The 18,435-nt window shown below is 41.7% G+C and overlaps 1 protein-coding gene and 1 non-coding gene across 2 annotated transcripts in view; one reads left to right on the top strand and one right to left on the bottom strand.

Annotated features, from left to right (window-relative positions):
* The window catches only part of POU6F2 (POU class 6 homeobox 2), a 440,175-nt gene that overhangs the window by 47,843 nt on the left and 373,897 nt on the right, over nucleotides 1–18,435 (bottom strand). The window contains exon 8 of the mRNA XM_038740542.1: nucleotides 11,762–11,902. Coding sequence (XP_038596470.1) covers nucleotides 11,762–11,902 — 141 coding nt within the window. The remainder of the gene's footprint in view (nucleotides 1–11,761; nucleotides 11,903–18,435) is intronic.
* Nucleotides 8,321–8,458, top strand: LOC119924484. Its single transcript, XR_005449196.1, has one exon. It is a non-coding gene; the product is annotated as a small nucleolar RNA SNORA7 (small nucleolar RNA).

Genomic DNA, 18,435 nt, shown 5'->3' with positions numbered 1-18,435 from the left:
GTTGGCCTCTTCATTTTCTCCTTCTTTGACACTGATTGCAAAGTATCAGAGACTTGGATAAATTCTGAGCCTTTCACCTTCTTATGTTGGCTTACTTTTGTATTATCTCTTTCAGTTTCTCCACTTTTTTTTCCCCCATTTCCTGCTCTGTTAATCTCCCCCTATTCCTCCTCCCTGCCCTCCTGATCTGACCCTCGGAGGCTTTCCTCTTTTTCCCTCTCCTTAATGGCACTGAACACCATCCCACTAGTACATGGAGAGGAAATACCCTGCACAGAGACACACAATGCTTCAGCTGCACTCATTTAGTTCAAACTGGGCTCACAGGCAGAGATATAGGCAGCCTAGCTTCCTGCTAGTTAAAGAGATAGGCAGATAGATCAATTTTTAGAGACAGAAATAGGGATATGATATTTGTGCTTTAATCCCAGTCATCCCCAGAGCAGCATTGCCTAGTGGATAGACCACAGGTCTAGGAGTCAAAAGGACCTGGGTTCTTATCCTGGCTCCGCCACTTGTCTGCTGTGTGATCATGGGCAACTCACTTCATTTCTCGGTGCCTCAGTTCCCTCACCTATAAAATAGGGATTAATACAGTAAGTCCCATGTGGGACATGGACTGTGTTCAACCTGATTAGCTTGTATCCAGAGCTTAGTAAACTGCCTGGCACACAGTAAGCCCTTAAATACCATAAAAAAGGTCTCTACTGGCAAAATACTGCAAGCCCCAATAAATCAATCGTATTTATTGAGCGCTTACTGTGCACGGAGCACTATATTAAGCACTTGGGAGAGTACAGTATAAGAGAGTTGGTAGATATGTTCCCTGCCCACAGTGAGTTTATAGTCTAGATTCTACAGTCAAGCCCCGTGTCCGATCCGCTTACAATGTATTCATTCATTCATTCAATCACATTTATTGAGCTCTCACTGTGTTCAGAGCACTGTACGTACTAAGCGCTTGGGAAGAACAAGTTTACAACATATAGAGATGGTCCCTACCCAACAGCGGGCTCACAGATTAGAAGGGGGAAACAGACAAGAAAACTAAACATATAAACCAAATAAAATAAATAGAATAAATATGTACAAGTAAAATAAATAAATAGAGTAATACATATGTACAAACATATATACAGGTGCTGTGGGGAGGGGAAGGAGGTAAGGCGGGGGGGATGGGGAGGGGGAGGACGGGGAGATAGGCAGATAGGAGATATCGACCCCAGCACTTAGTACAGTGCTTGGCACAAAGTAATCACTGAATGCATACCACAAAAGTATTATTATTAGGAGTTGGGGAATTGCAGCAATTGATCCAGTTAGCTTCCTCAATTATTTTTCATCCCATTTCACAATAACAGGCTCAGGGAGCAAACTAAACGTAGAAGCAGTAGATTCTAAATACACCAGGGAAAATGCTCCTTCACAAAGCAGGAATTAAGAAAAACAGAAGTTTGGACCCACAGGAAAGCTGAAAATATCAATCAGTTCAAGAGGAGTCAAATGCAAGCACGTTTGGGAGTAAAATGGTAATGAAGAGGTAAAGTGATAGATATTATAGGGAAATGCCTGAATGTTAGAAGGCTCAGGTAAGAGGGCATTTGTGAAGCACTTATGTTATACAGGGCACTGTACTAAGTGCTGGGAGAAAATACACAGATGGGGATTAAACACAGTCCCTGTCCCTCCTGGGACTCATAATCTAAAAGAAAGTTTATGACATTCATAATCACTATGTCCTTGAGGGGCCACTAGAAATAAAATGACCTTGCTGCTATCGAAGACAGAATACTGGATTGTAAGAATTACTGTTCCCATCAAGTACTGTGTGGCAAATACTCCTAGGGCCTCACTAGTTATGTTCTTTTAGCCACAAAATTGTTTCCTTAACGGCTTAGTAGAAGGAGCAGAGGACTAGAAGTCAGGAGTCCCAGGTTGAAATTCCGGCTTCATCACTTCCCTGCAAGTGTGACCTAGGGCAAGTCACTTGACCCTCTCTGTGCCTCAGTTTCAGCATATTTAAAAGGGGGATAGAATACCAATTCCCCTCTCCCTTTTATACTGTGAGTCCCTGTGGGATAGGGATGATGTCCGATCTGATTATTTCGGACCTCCCCTAATGCTTTGCAAACTGTCTGACACCTGGTGTATGTTTAATAAACATCACTGATTGAAGGTATTTATTGAGTGCATGCTGGGTACAGAGCACTATATTAAGCACTTGGGAAAGGACAAATATAATGGAGCTGGTAGACATGTTCCCTGCCCATAGTGAGTTTACAGTCTAGAATCTACAGTCAAGCCCCATGTTAGACAGGGACTTGGAAAAGTGATAATAATAATGATATTTAATAATAATTTTTGTTAAGCACTTACTATGTGCCAAGCACTGGGGTAGATACAGTCTTAAACCCCATTTTACAGATGAGGTAACTGAGGCACAGAGAAGTTAAGTGACTGACCCACAGTCTTAAACCCCATTTTACAGATGAGGTAACTGAGGCACAGAGAAGTTAAGTGACTGACCCACAGTCTTAAACCCCATTTTACCTATGAGGTAACTGAGGCACAGAGAAGTTAAGTGACTGACCCACAGTCTTAAACCCCATTTTACAGATGAGGCAACTGAGGCACAGAGAAGTTAAGGGACTGACCCAAAGTCACATGGCTGACAAGTGGCAGAGCCAGAATTAGAACCCATGACCTCTGACTCCCAAGCCCTTGCTCTTTCCACTAAGCCATACAAAACAACAGAGTGGGTAGAAACAATCCCAGCCTACAAGGAGCTTATTATCTAGAAGGGGAGATGACATTAATTTACAGGTCAGTCAGTCACATTTATTGAGCCCCTGCTGTGTGCAGAGCATTGTACTAAGTGCTTGGGAGAGTACAAAATAACAATAAACAGATACATCCCTGCCCACAACGAGCTTTCAGTATTTACGAACGTTTAAATAGATAAAATAAATAAGTGCTGCGGATCCCAAGATGGGGTGAATATCAATTGCTTAGAGGGTATACCACTGTCCCCACCTTCAAATATTTATTAAATTCACATCTCTAAGAGGCCTTAACCCAACTCAACCCCTACTCCCGCTCCCTTCTGCATCGCCAATGCACTTGAATCTGTTCCCCCTAAGCACTTGATATTCGACGAACCCTCAGCTTAATGACATTTATGGACATATTTGTAATTAATTTTAAAGCCTGTTTCTTCCTCTAGACCGTAAACTTCTTGTGGGCACGGAACATGTTTACCAACTCTGTTGAATTGTGTGCTCCCAAGCAATTAGTACAGTGCTTTGCACACAATAAGTGCTTAATAAATACCACTGATTGATGTATTTGATTACAGAGCAAGGTGCATAGGTAAGGCAGGGAGAGAGAGTAGGGGAAATGAGGGCTTAGTGCAGTGCTTGGCACTAAACGCTGGGATAGATAGAAAATCATCAGGTTTAACACATTCTCACAGTCTAAGTAGCTGCTCTTGACCCTGAATCACTAGCTAACCTTGGCTTAACTGACATTGCTCTCCTCTGGTTCTCCCATTTCTCTCCTTTTCAGTCTTTTTCACAAAAACCTCCTCCTCTCTCTCCCACCCTCTGATTGTGGGGATTCTTTAAGGCTCAACTCTGGATCCCCTTCTATTTTCCACCTACATGTGCTCCCTTGGAGAACTCATTCCTTCCCACATCTTAAATTACCATCTTTACACTGATGATTATCAAGTCTACCTCTGCTGTCCTGACCTCTCTCCTTCTCTGCAATCTTGCATTTCCTCCTGCCTTCAGGACATCTCTACAAGGATGACACCTTAAAATTAACATCTCCAAAACAAAACTTCTCATCTTCCAACCCAAAGCCTGCCTATCCACCGACTTCGCCACCACTGAAGACAATACCACTACCCTCCTTTTCTCACAGACTTGTAACATCAGCATTCAACCCACATATTCAATCTGTCACCAAATCCTGTTGCTTCTACCTTCATTCACATCATCTCTAAAATCTGCCCTTTTCTCTCCACCCAAACTGCTACTATGCTGATCCAAGCACTTATCCTATCCTTTCTTGACTCTTCATTATCATTATTATTATTATTATTTAGGATATATATGATAAACATATGCGTTTGACACTTTTGCCTCACACAATCTCATTAAACCAAATGAATGCTTTTTCAAAATGGGTTAATTAAGATCAGCACAGGAAGAAAAGTGATGTACCAAAGCTGAATATGGTTCTTGTTTTTTTACTGTATTTGTCAAGTTTTTATTAGGCACTTTATTAAGCCCTGAGGCACAAACAAGCTAATCAGGTTGGACACAGTCCATGTCCCACAGGGGGCTCACATTATTAATCCCCATTTTACAGATGAGGGAATTGGGGCCCAGAGAACTGAAGTGACTGGCTCAAGGTCACACAACAGACAAGTGGCAAAGCTGGGAATAGCTCTTCTTTACTCCCAGGCCTGGGCTCTATCCATTAGGCAACGCTGCTTCTCCTGGGTTCTACAGAATTGTTGTCATGATCATTTTGGGGGAATAGTTTTTGTTAATGAATAAGAAATGCCTTAGCAACACCCCTCTATTTTCCAGATTTCATCTTCCTCTCATCAGGAAATTCTTAGCCATAGATTTGACAACAAGAAGGCAGAGTTTGGTTGACAGAATTTGGATGATATTTCTGAAATGTGCTGTATAATCATACAAACACCAATGAGTCATTTTGTTATTCTCCAAGAACCTTCTGGGTGGTATATTTGGTGCTGGGCTTGGATAAAAAGTTCCCATGGAAAAGCTCTAGGAGATGTAAGTGAGGACTACAGAATTGACATTATTGGTATCTAGAGCTTATTTCCTAATGTAAAATAGAATCATTCACTTAGAGGTAGGGACTAAGTTGCTGTTGATCCTCTCTCTTTTTATCAGAAGGTGAAAGGTTGAGAAGACTGTAAGATCACTATGGGCGGGGAATGTGTCTTCTAATTCTGTCATATTGTATTTCCCTGATTGCTTAGTACAGTGCTCTGCACAAAGTAAGAACTTAGAACCATTGATTGATTGATAAGGGCCCAAGCAGTAGACTTAATAAGCAAGAATCCACAATGTCCAGGGAAAGGTATGTGTGTATATCTACATATGGATACACATATATACACATATATACACACATACATATACGAATGAAAGCAACAGAGCACTGAAAAGTACACAGCAGCATAAAATAAATACACCTTTCCTAGTGGGTGAGATCAACACTCTTTGCAGATCAATTTCCAGAGAACGTTTGATGTTACTGTATATTCCTGCTTTTATTGTATATGACACATTGCCCGGCTCCCATACGGGAACAAGGATTCCTCAGATATTTTACTGGCAACTCCCGTATAGACTTTATCACTCCTTCCTTTAATTGGCCCGCTCTTTGGCTGATGAACTTTATTTGATTTAACCCTTGTATTTCAGATTTGAGGTTGCAGCCCCCGCCCTTCCCCCAAAGGCCCATGGCAGGCTCGTGAAGGTTCCGGCCGGAATAATGCGCTTTAATAATGAGGGAAGCGGCAAGGGCTTTTGCTGATGGCTCTGACCGGCTTCTGTGACCCGATTATGTCGCTGAGTGTCAGCAGCTGAGACACTACAAAAGCCGGCGCTTCCCATCAAATCTATCTCCATTGTAATCAGGCCTCGCCTCTGAGAGGCTTGTTAGGAGCATTGGATCCATCAGGCCTTATTAGCGCCATTTACTATCAAGAAGCTCAGAGAGCAAACGTGTAGTCCCTCTCATCAGAATAATGAAGGCTAAAGCATCCTTGCCATTATCTAATGGGATCGACAATTCCACTTCCCCTTTTGGTCCTGGCAACTCATTCTGAATTTAAAGACACCAAGGGAAGGTTACATCTTTGGGGTTGTGCACACAACGTTTTCTCCTCAGGCGCTGGATTTTTAGTGGCAGAGAGATATTAAAAATATTTGGGAATTCTATGGGGGATTTTCAAGCCACACTCTTAGCATTCTGTTATCACGCTAGATCATTAGTGACTCTAACACTTGAAGAAAGTCATTTTTTTCTTCTGATGGAGCCAAAAAATAATATATGCCCCTCCTGTTACTGAGTTCCGAAAAATAACTGTAGAAGGGATCACTGTCCTTTTATTTTCCCTTGGATAGGTCTGAATTTCTCAATCCCTAAAGTTTACAAAATCAGGAAGTGCTTATTAAAAGCCATTGAACTGACACTGGATGCAAATTGTTCAGATATTCCATCATCATCATTATAACCATTGTTTTTATTGCTATATTATTAATATTATGGCAATCACCATCATCACAACCCTGACTGTTGTTGGACTTTTTATTGGAAAGAGCACACTCTGGGAATCAGGAGTCCTTCTAGACTTTTACTCTTTGCAAGCAGGGAACAAGCCTACCAATTCTACGGTACTGTACTCACCCAAGTGCTCAGAAGAGTACACACAGTAAGTGCTCAATAAATACCACTGATTGATTGACTGATTGTCTTGGATTCTAATTCCTCTTCCCCAAACAGGGGAATGCTGCTGAAGCTATTCCATTAAAGGTGAAGTTTTCTGGTGGAAAATTGCCCTGGTCATTCATCATCATCAATCGTACTTATTGAGCGCTTACTGTGTGCAGAGGTGATGGGGTATAGCAAGAATCCTGAAAGAATAGCTGGCTAATTTGGACAGTGAAGACCAGAGTGGTCATCTATTCTTTCACTGCCCTTCGTGTCCTGGAAGGAAGAGGACAGGCAAGAATGAGAGAGTGCGTGAGTGCTGATCTGCCAATCACTATCATTAGAATTAATTCCTTCACACATGTTTTTTAGTTCTGAAGTCTCAGGATTGCAGTCCATCCATTATTCTCAGTGGAAGATGCCAGTGTGACCTGGTGGATAAACCACAGGCCTGGCAGTCAGAAGGACCTGCATTCTAATCCTGCTCTGCCACTTGTCTGCTGTATGACCTTGAGTAAGTCACTTTACTTCTCTGGGCCTCAGTTCCCTCATATGTAAAATGGAGATTAAGACTGTGAGCCCCATGCGGGACAGGGACTGTGTCTGGCCCGATTTGCTTGTATCCACCCCAGTACTTAGTACAGTGCTTGGCACGTAGTAAATGCTTAACAAATACCATTACTATTATTACTGATGTTCTCCAAAATGCTTTGCAGAAACCTTACAAAACATAAAAGTCAATCAGCAACATTGACTGGTTATTTGCTCACCAGCTACCACACCTCCAAAGGTTTGTATGTTGATATCTAAACGAGTTGGGATTGGGTCTTCCCAGGGAATACAGAACCCTCAGGAAGCTTACAGTCTGGGGCGGGTGGGGGGGGGGGGGGGGGAGAGAGAGAGACAGAGAGAGAGAGAGAGAGAGACAGAGAGAGAGAGAGAGAGACAGAGAGAGAGAGAGAGAGAGAGAGAGAGAGAAAAGACATAAATTGCCAAACTTCCCTTGGGTAAACGAATAAATAGAAAAAATGGAAAATTACTAGAATAAAAGGAAAGAATTAAATAAATGATAACATGATAATAACAACAACAGTAATAAGTGTGGCACTTGTTAAGCACTTATTATGTACAGGCACTGTTCTAAGTGTTGGGATAGACACAAGGTAATCAGGTTGGACACAGTCCCTGTCCCACAGACTTAATCCCCATTTTACAGATGAGGTAACTGAGGCAGAGAGAAATGAAGTGACTTGCCCATGGTCACACAGCAAACAAATGGCAGAACTGGGGTTTGAATTGTCAGGCCCATGCTCTATTCACTAAGCCTCACTGCTTCTCCAAGGGTGCAATGTCTAAAAAACAGTTAAAATCTGTTTTAAGTAATGTTACTTAGATATATATATCACTGTTTAGATATACGCAGGCGTGCATAGAGAACCTGAGCAGTAAGAGGTGATGAGGGAGGGAGGGCCTTTTCCTGCAGAGGGAAAGGTGGAAGTGATTGGCTGTGGATTTGCCAATCTTGAATGAGGTCAGGCAAGGAGGTGAGCTTGGGAAAGATGAATTGCGGTAACTGGGGTTTAGAGTGAGAGAAGAAGGTGTGGATGGGTTAGGAGAAGAGAGCCAGCAGAGCTTCTTGAAGCCAGTGAGGATTTTCTGGTGTATGTGAGAAGAAATGTTTAGTCACCAGACGTTTTTGAGGAGGGGTGTGATGTGTTCTGCATGGCATGTTAAAGACATAACAGGTGCAACCATACGATCCTTGTTTAATTTTATGGTATCTGTTAAGAACTTATTATATGCTAGGTACTGCATTAATCACTGGGGTGGATACAAGCTTACCCTCTCAGGGTCACACCTGGTGAGTTTCCACTGCTCTACCAGTCTTGGCTATGGGAGAGAGAGTCAAGCAGAGGCCTAGCCATTGCATTCCTAGCTTGGTCAGTGGCTAGAGGGTGGAAGACAATCTGCTACAAGTCAAAACTCACCCGTGCTGGGCAGCAGAGGCATGGGAGAGAATTGAGGGCGGAGACTCACGTTTATCATGCAGAAGGCGGCAATGGTAAACCACTTTCATATTTTTACCAAGAAAAGTCTCTGGATCCACTACCAAAAGGATTGCAGATGGAGAGTGGGGCATTCTGGGAGCTATGTGTCAGAAACGACTCGACGGCATAAGACAAGATACAAGATTTTCAGGTTGGTAATCGTCCCTGTCCTACATGGGACTCACAGTTTTCATCCCTATTTTATAGATGAAGTAATGGAGGCACCAAGAAGTGAAGTTATTTGCCCAAGGTCACACAGCAGACAAGTGGCAGAGCAGAGTCCTTCTGACTCTGAGCCCCAAGCTCTTTTCACTAGGCCCTGCGGCTTTTGGTGATAATGCCACCACTTGTGCAGCTATTGATGTCATGTTTTGTCAGTGTCATCAATATCGATCCCCCATACATCCCCTTTCAAAAAATACCACACTGGACCACAAGAACATAAAAATCAGGAACCAAGACATTCCGAAGGGCTCAGAACTAACAGCTTCATTTTTGTAGTTCAAATCCCTGGATCTCAAAGTTCACAGACATGTCCCTGAAGGAACATGACCACTGTACTTTTCTGAAATTTGGGGATTTTAAATGAAAGATCCGCCAGACTCAGATTCTTCTAGTACTAGGACAACCCAACTGACAAGATGTATATCGTCAAGCCTAGTTTGAAATAACGTCTCGAGATGATCCCAGTATCACAGCATCAATATCATGATTTCCCTGCTCATGCAATGAGGAGAACACAATTTTAGTTCTGGGCACTGTGTTCCTCATGTAACGGCATCCTATTAGATGAAGGATTCTAAGATGTACACATTTTAAATGAAATCAACTCCGTCACCGGTAGGTACCGGCCAACTCTTTCTGAATCTTAAAGCTCACGTTTGGCGGAGAGAAATATAAACATCCAGAATGCACTCTAATACCCAAAATGCACTCTCTTCACAGGATGAAAGTTAATTCTCTTGTACTTTTACCACTTAGGGCACTTCTGAGTTTTACTCTGTCACTGGAATAGGTTACTAATAATCCCTCCAGCTTTCTTGACTGTCAGTCACTCAATCAACTGTATTTAGCAAGTGCCTATTGTGTGCAGAGCACTGTACTAAGCGCTTGGGGAAGTACAACATAATAAAAAATCACACTCCCTGCCCATGATGAACTTACTGTCTAGAGGGGGAAACAGACATTAATATAAATAGTAAATTACAGATGTGGACATAAGTGCTGCGGGGCTGGGAGGGGGGATGAATAAGATGAGCATGTCAGGATGATGCAGAAGGGAGTTGAAAAAAAGGAAAAGAGGGCTCATTCAGGGAAGGCCTCTTGGAGGTGATGTGCCTTCAATAAGGCTTTGAAACCAGGGAGAGTAATAGTCTGTCAGCTACGAGGAGGGCAGGCATTCCAGGCCAGAGGTAGGATGTGGGCAAGATTGGCATCTTGACCTATACTCCTTTCACTGCTGAAGGGGGAAAGTGGCTCATTTTCCTGAACTACTTGGGGAGAAAAAAATTCGGAAGGAATGAACTGCTTAGAGAAGAAGGCTAAGTGCTGGACCCCAAATCTGTCATTTTAAGAGTCAACTGCTTCATAGGATAGGAAGATGGCTTCCTGTTTCTGGGGGGCGCAGGTATAAACAAGCAAGGCCCCTGGGTGGGACTGATCTGACTGTGAGTTATAGATATTATAACCACCTTTTCTTCCATACCAATACCCCATCCCTCCAGAAATCTTAATAGGCTTTTGAGAGCTTCCATTTAAAGCCGGCTGCATAAAATGATCCTTTGATGAAAAGGGATTGAAACAAGGGTTAAAGTAGACATTGAAAGGTTATTGTAAAGGGCACATTGTTCATACAATCCTCCTTTAATATGTGTGGTGTGCACCTGCGATAAAATGATTCATTAGATAAGGGCTCCCTTTGACAAGCTCCATCGTTCAACCCTCTGGATCCTGATGGGACAATTCTACCCCCACCCAGGAAATATAACAAGGTCAGCAGTTTCTTCCTGGGCCCTAGACAGGGACAGTTAAGCTTTGAATGCCTCTTTGTTTACCGTTTATGTAAAATAAAATCACACTGCAAGCATCAAGATCTCCTTTTATCTCCGAGCAACTGCCAAGGATGGAAGTAATGTCTGTGGTGAGTCAATGGGTCCAGAATGGAAAACTGTAGTGAAAAGGAATATACCCTTCGTAGTGCATCCTATTAGGCATCCAGAATTCTGGAACTGAGTGTTCTGACACTGATGTCAAGATAGGAATCATGCCATCCGACATAGGGGTTGGGGAAGAAGAACATTAGTTAAATACTTCACAGAAGCAGCAACCCTCTTAAATAACAGCCTTTGGAAGTACTGAAAAAGAGAGGAGAGTGAACCACTCTAATCCGAAACTACATTAAGGCTTTAGTTACCCTGGTCCTGGCTCATTACCATCGCAATGAAATGGATAGCGGCGTTCAACTGATGATGAATGATTATTGATCTTGATAGAAGTAAGCAAATCTATAGTCCACGTGCAACAGAAGAGCAAGAACACAAACCAACGGGAAACTCAGGAGACCATCCTCTAGACTGGAAACTCACTGTGAGCAGGGAACATGTCTGGGAACTTCGTTGCATTGGACTCCCCTAAGAGTTTAGTACAGTGCTCTGCACACAGTAGGTGCTCAATAAATATGATTGATGGATGGATTGAGATAGGGGCAACTCACTTTCTAGAGACTTGTTACAACTCATCGTTTTCCTCCCTACTATTCTGGGGTATATACTCATATTCCTCTCCCTTCTTGTCTAGATGTTATCCGAACTTGGTGGCTTGGTTTTATAACCTTATTGGAGGCATCTTACAACTGGCGGAGTTCAGTAAGACTCCACTGCTGAGACCGAACTAACGGTGAATCCTTTCTAAACCTGGCACCTTTTAATTGTTTGCCTGATCATAAAGCTTATGTTTCTGCATCAAAAAATATTAACATTTTCAATTATGATTTCCTCACAGAGTTTCATAGCAAAAAAAACAAAAAAACCCCACACTTTGACAATCCAGGGCCAAAAACTCCATTTCAGAAAACAGCACTTTAAAGACATCTTGATCTCAACATTGCAATAGCACACTACACATTTTGCCTCAAATATGGGCAGTTCCATATCACTGTCATGCAAAAGAAAGTCATTTCCTTTCCCAGATCAATCTGTCATAAGAATTCACTCTGTATTCCATCTCCCACTCACCTGTCCTTGTGCATTAGTAACTAGTTGACCTGTGACCCCCTGAAGACTGGAGAGTGCATTGCCAAAGGCCTGTGAGCTTGCTATTGAGCCCAAGGCTGCTGCAGCCGCTGCTGCCTGACTTGCTAGTGGATTATTAACCAGCTGAAAAGAAAGAAAAGATCACGGTAAAAACCACTGGTCACCGCAGAAATAGCACACAGACACAATCTTACAGAATATAGACATGCCGTAATACTGTCATGCAAGGGGACTGTTTCGGGGCCTTCGAAGCTGAAAGAACGTCTCTTCTCGAAGCTGTGCATTTTGGTTAAATCGGAGGCCTTAAGATGGTCAGCTTTGGTGGAGGGCCTGGAAGGAATTCTGGAAAATAAATGAAAAGCACAGAGGGCCTTGGAAGGTTGATACTTCAGCGGTGATCTAGCCACAGAGGCTGGGAGGGCCCAGTGGAGAGATTGCTTCAGGATTTTTAATTAGGGGGTACCTTGCTCTTGCAACTAACCTATGACTATAAAGAAGTGCTTATGTTCCTCCTTGCCTCCTGTTAAAGCAAAGGGGAAGACAAGAGGAATCCTGATGCTGGAACAACCAGCCGGTGGGGGTTTATAGAGAGTTCCACCTGGGGCAGGCATCATAGATAGGGTCAATGCTCTGTACAGCCACTCTTGACTCCATTCTTTGCATTTACTTCCAAAATCTATAGGAGTTCTGCAAATAACCTTCCCTTTTTGTCCTTGGGTTTTCCATGTGGCTCCAATATTGCAGCGTTTAGAGAAGGCCGGTTAAGACTGAAGGGTTCCACGCATCTGCTGTGGGACTTTGGGCAAGTCACTTCACTTCTCTGTTGCCTCAGTTCCCTCATCTGTAGAATGGGGATTAGGAATGTGAGCCCTATGTGGGGACAGGGACTTTGCCCAGCCTGAATAGTTTATATCTATCCCAGTGCTTAGTACAGTGCTTGGCACAGCGTAAGTGCTTAACAAATACCATTAAAAAAAAGGCTGCCTGTCAGTTTCTTTTCCCTCAAAGAAGGAAGCATCTCTAAAACAGAGGCTCAAAGAAGTGCTGCCTTCAGATAGGGAATTCCTGGGGGACTTGAGGGGAAGGATTGACTGAAGGTGGGAGAGTGGGTTCCCTGGATTCACGGTGATGGAATGAAGCCAGGAAGTAAAGAGAATGGGAAAACTGGAACCAGCCTGCTGGCTCTTTCTTCCTTCATCATCTAATCTCTGGTCCTCCCCATTGGCCCATTCCACCCTTTCAGGCCAGGGAAGGGATGGGATTTAACAAGAGAGTGAAGGCCAAGTTAGGGTAAAAGGCTGTGGCTGCCAAATTCTATTTTTCCAAGGAGACCAATTCAACGCACTTTATCCTGCCAATTTTCCACGCCACAGGTTTTCAGGCCTCTGACCAAGTGGCAGAAGTGTTGCTTGAGCTAAAATCTGCATTTAGGTTAATGACTAGATATAAATTCAAGAAACATTTAAACCAGTTTTCACAGTATTGGTTTTGATACATGAATTTCATTTGTATTTATTCTAGGGTGGTAATTTTTTTTCAGATAGTTTCTCTCAAGTACAACAATTGTTGAGTGTAATAATGCACTTTCCATCACTGGTTCCGACACTTGCAGCAATTCCTGTATTTTAAGAAGAATCCTGCCAAGGATAAACTGGAAGGAAATAAAATTCAAGTTACCTTACATTCTACTGTGTGTCCCAAAGGTTCTTCTTAAATAAAATAGCCTGTCTTCCTTCATTTTTGCTAAGATATACTAATTCACGATTCCTAACTATTTTCTGAAAAGGGTACGGCATGCAACAGAGAATGCAATGCAGAAGTTAGGGAGGCAGCCTTCACCCCTTAAATGCTCTTTCAGCCCCGAGAAAACACTGTTAGGATGACAAAGAACAAAAAGACAGAGATGGAGACAGAGACAGAGAAAACGCAAGCTAATTCCATCATGCCGATCAATGGATTTCAATCCGGGAAATAGGGGGATCGCAAATACCATCATATCGTTTAGGGTCAGTACATGCTTTGTAGGTTGAATTTGGGGATTCAAAATGGAGGAACAAATGAACAGACATTCAGCCAGGATCTAGATTGAACATGATGGCCCATTTAAAATGGAACCTTGTAATCCACCGAGGATTTAACGGGATTCCATTTCAAATGAATTTTCCTTAAGTGCTTCGTGATGCTGGGATAGAAATATCTGAAGGCAGAAATATGCCATGGACATTTAAAATATCTGATGTTCTGAGAAAGTTAATGTTCTCATTATGTGCATTTATTGGGCCAGGGATCTTCGCTGTCCAAAACCACATGGAAATCTCCGATCGGGAATAATTTTTCATAGCAAGATGGCTGATGGGACATGACTTGGTACAATGCAAAGTGACAGAACCTCAGGAGGGAGGCAGAATATATTTCTTTATGCATGTTACATTATTTTCCAGTAGGGCTGAGAAGTATTGCTTTAAAAAAAAAGCCAAAAATGCCTTGGAATCCTTTCAACTTTTTATTATTATTGGGGTATTTTTTTAGCACTAACTTGTAAATAAACATGGCTTAAAGTTTGTAATAACTTTCTCTTCCTCAGCCTCTCTCCCTTCTCTCTAGCATTATACACTCACCAACACAGTTCTAGAGAAACATAGATCTGTATATCCTTTAAAAAAGAGATTCCGATATGTTACTGAAAACAGCAAGAAGTAAAAAAGAGTCATCCAGAATGGTATATTTATGCTCCATTAAAGTGGAAAAGCAGGATATGCTAGGAGGAATGGGGGATAAGGTATGTTCCAGCTTGATAAAGGGATACATATTAGGGATAGATATAGATATCTCCTCCTTCTAGACTGCGAGCCCATTGTTGGGTAGGGACCATCTCTATATGTTGCCGACTTGTACTTCCCAAGCGCTTAGTACAGTGTTCTGCATACCGTAAGTGCTCAATAAATATGATTGAATAAATGAATGAATGATTAACTTCCCAGAATTTCTTGGGAAGCCAAAATAATCCCTTGCCATTATATCATAGCTCCCATTCTTGATTCATGGCTGCAAGACACCCAACTTGTACTCCTGAGTTTAAATCAGCCACCCTATTCAACTCAAGACCTCATATTTTGTGAAAGAAGAGGAGGCACATCTATTATGCTAAGGCATTTACCTCAAAAAATAACAGTAGTGTGCTACATTGAGATAATTAACATTTATAGGGGGAAAAAATGGATTCCAACTAAGGCAGATGGAATGTTATTTTGGAATTCGCTCCGTCCAGTTTAGACCATGATGATTACAGGGGCTTTTTGCTTAAAGAATAACTAAACCTTTAAAAAAGGGATAGTCACCAATGATGTTTGATCTCTTTCCTGAGCTATGACTGATTTTTCAGGGCCCATCACTGTACCACAGTAGGTTAGATGTTTCTTCACTAGGTGGACTACCTAATACTCACCACGGTGCAGGCTGTTTCTTCTCAGCCCACCCACTCATCTTTATGATGTCTTCCTGAGGAGAAGCAGCCTGGCTTAGTAGAAAGAGCACGGTATAAATTTCCCTCACCCATTTTCTGATTGCTGATTCTGATTACTGATTCTTCTAATTTGCTCAGTGTAGAGGTGAGATTTATAATCTCTGAGACTGCTTTCTCATTTCCAGGACTACCTTTGAGATGCTTTGAAAATCTGCAAATCTCATTCTCATATCACCAGTTTTCAGGTTCAGAGGTTGTTGATAACAAGTTTCTCACTCTTGTGGCATGTTCCATAAACCTCCCCTAGATCTTGCAGAACTCTGGGTGGAGAACGTTAGACAGTTCTATAATTTAATTGCATCTAGGTGATTTATTTGGCCTAAAGCATCTGATGGGTCACCACAGTTTAAATCAGTTGCTCAGGAATCGTGCCACCCCCAAAAATGTAAAATTGACAAGTGGTACTCTCCCTGCCACCTTCTTTAATTACAAAGCCAAACAACTCATTAAAGCCTTGACTCTCTCCTAGCTCACCCTGAGTGCCCTTTGTACCCTGTAATTGTCAAGTGGCTCCACCTAATTAGGATTTGGGATTTTGATACAGCTGAAGAATCTTTTGTTACTAAATTGAGCATGCTTGATTGTTCAAATCCTATTCTGGTTGGCTTAATTTTCCATTAGCACTTGACCTGATCTTTTTGCATACATTGCTGGTCTCCCTATACGGGTGAATTTTCCATGTTTGAAAGACTAACTGTTTCCTTCTAATGACCTCTTTACCCTGCCATCTAGCAAAAGTCACGTTAACTTGAAGGTTCCCTTCTGTCTTTCCTGCTGAATCAATCAGCCAATTGCATTTATTTAGTGCTTACTGTGTGCAGGACACTGTATGAAGTGCTTGGGAGAGTGCCACATGATAATATAACAGATTCCCTGCCCACAATGAGCTTACAGTCTAAAGGGAGCTTACCATCTAAAGAGTGTGATGGCCCAAGATTACTTATCTTTAGCCTGATTTTTTTAAACTATCATATATCAGTTGACTTTCATCTGCTGTCTCTTCCATTAGTTTGTAAGCTCCTTGATGACAGGATCATGTTTTTTCTTTCTCTTGATTTCCATGGTTGTGTAGTATATTAGTTCATATAGTACAAGCGCTTAGTACAGTGTTCTTCACATAGTAAGCACTCAATAAATATGATTGGTATAGTAGGTTCTTAATCAAAAGCATTTAAGTGACTTAGGCAGGTCACTTCACTTCTCTGTGCCTCAGTTACCTCATCTAAAAAATGGGGATTAAGACTGTGAACCCCCCATTTGGGACAGGGACTGTCTCCAACCTAATTCACTTTAATCTGCCCCAGAGCTTAGAACAGTGTTTGACACACAGGAAGCATTTAACAAATATCATAAAAAGTACCTTTAGACTGTAAGCCTGTTGTCAGCTGGGAACGTACCTGTTTGTTTTTATATTGTATTTTCCCAAGTGCTTGGTACAGTGCTCTGCACACAGTAAGCGCTCAATAAATAGAATTGAATGAATGAGAAAAGTACTTGAGTTTACAAAGGCTGGCTCCACCCATCTTCCCAGATGTCTCTGATTCGTTCAGTCATTCGTGTTTATTGAGCGCTTACTGTGTGCAGGGCACTGTAATAAGTGCTTGGGAAAGCACAATAGAACAATGAAAAGACACATTCCTTTCTCACAACTTTGTTCTTCCTGAAATGTTTTGTTTTTTTTTGTCTCTGGATATCTGCCAGGAAGACACTAAAAAAGCAAATTTACAAATTACAAATCAGCTAGAGAGAACCACTAAAAGCTTGAACTTCAGCTCATTGTGGGCAGGGAATGTGTCCGTCTATTGTTATATTGTACTCTCCCTAGTGCTTAGTACAGTGCTCTGCACACAGTAAGTGCTCAATAAATACAATTGAATGAATGAATAATTGTGATATCTATCAAGTGCCATGTGTGCACACAGTAAGCGCTCAATAAATATGATTGATTGATTGATTGTACTAAGAGCTGGGAAAGATATGAGATAATCAGGTCCCACATGGGGTTCACAGCCTAAATAGGAGGGAGCGCAGTATTGAATCCTCAATTCGCAGATAAAAAGACTGAGGTATGGAAAAGTTAAGTCATTTGCCCAAGGCCACATGGCAAACAAGTGGCAGGACCAAGATTAGAACCCAGGTACTCTGACTCCCAGCCCTGTACTTTTTCCATTAGGCCACGTTTTTTCCCAAATCATTCTGTATGGCCTGAACCACAAAATACCCCTTCCTATATCCCTGATTTATTAGCATCAAGGGACTTTGACCCAAAAAGAATCTGCCTCACTGGGTCACTAACGGTTGTAAGACGCTTTCATTTTAAATATAGTGCCCTTCGTACTCAAAGAACACGGTGCTGACAATGAAGCTCCCCTATGTGTGGATGAAAACTTACATTTAACTTCAAGGGGAATATCCAACACTGACTGATCTAAAATGAACAACTGCATTTAAGATAGTAAAAAAAAAAAAAGTCAACAACCTTTGAAGTCTTGGACATACTGTCCTGGAAAAACCAAGGGAGAATTTGAAAAGAACATTTTAAGGGGCTAAATCACTTACTGTTAAGCACAAATCCTGTTCATAACATAATGCTTGAAATGTACTAGTGTATGGCCTTAGCACAGATGGTCTTGAACAAATGGCAGGCTTTTATTCACCATGGAGCAATCTGTTTTGCTTCAAAACATGTATACATTTCTATAAATCTGGAATTTTACCCTGGAAATCCAGGGAATTTCTCAAAAGGCAAATCAACTGTTCAAGTCTTCACAAATAGAGAACAAGATAACTCTTGCTATTCCTCCCATTCCTTTGGTCATTTACAGAGTCTTATAAAATAATACTTTGCACAATATAATGGTTTAATTAAGCCATAAGCAATCTTGAGCCTTGTTCAGTTTATCACATTTAGTTGGGCATAACGGCCTGTTTGCCTCATAAAAGATCTTCTCTGAGTAGCACTCAGAGCCTAGAAACATTTGCTTCTGTGATCTATATATAGAGCCCCACGTGGGACAACTTGATTACTTTGTATCTACCCCAGCGCTTAGAACAGTGCTTTGCACATGGTAAGCACTTAATAAATGCCATTATTATAATTAATATTATTATTATTATTATTATCTATAACATC

The sequence above is a fragment of the Tachyglossus aculeatus genome, chromosome 2 (assembly GCF_015852505.1).
Source record: "Tachyglossus aculeatus isolate mTacAcu1 chromosome 2, mTacAcu1.pri, whole genome shotgun sequence".
In the NCBI taxonomy this organism is placed as follows: Eukaryota; Metazoa; Chordata; class Mammalia; order Monotremata; family Tachyglossidae; genus Tachyglossus; species Tachyglossus aculeatus.
This window is presented reverse-complemented; position numbering and strand designations above follow the sequence as displayed.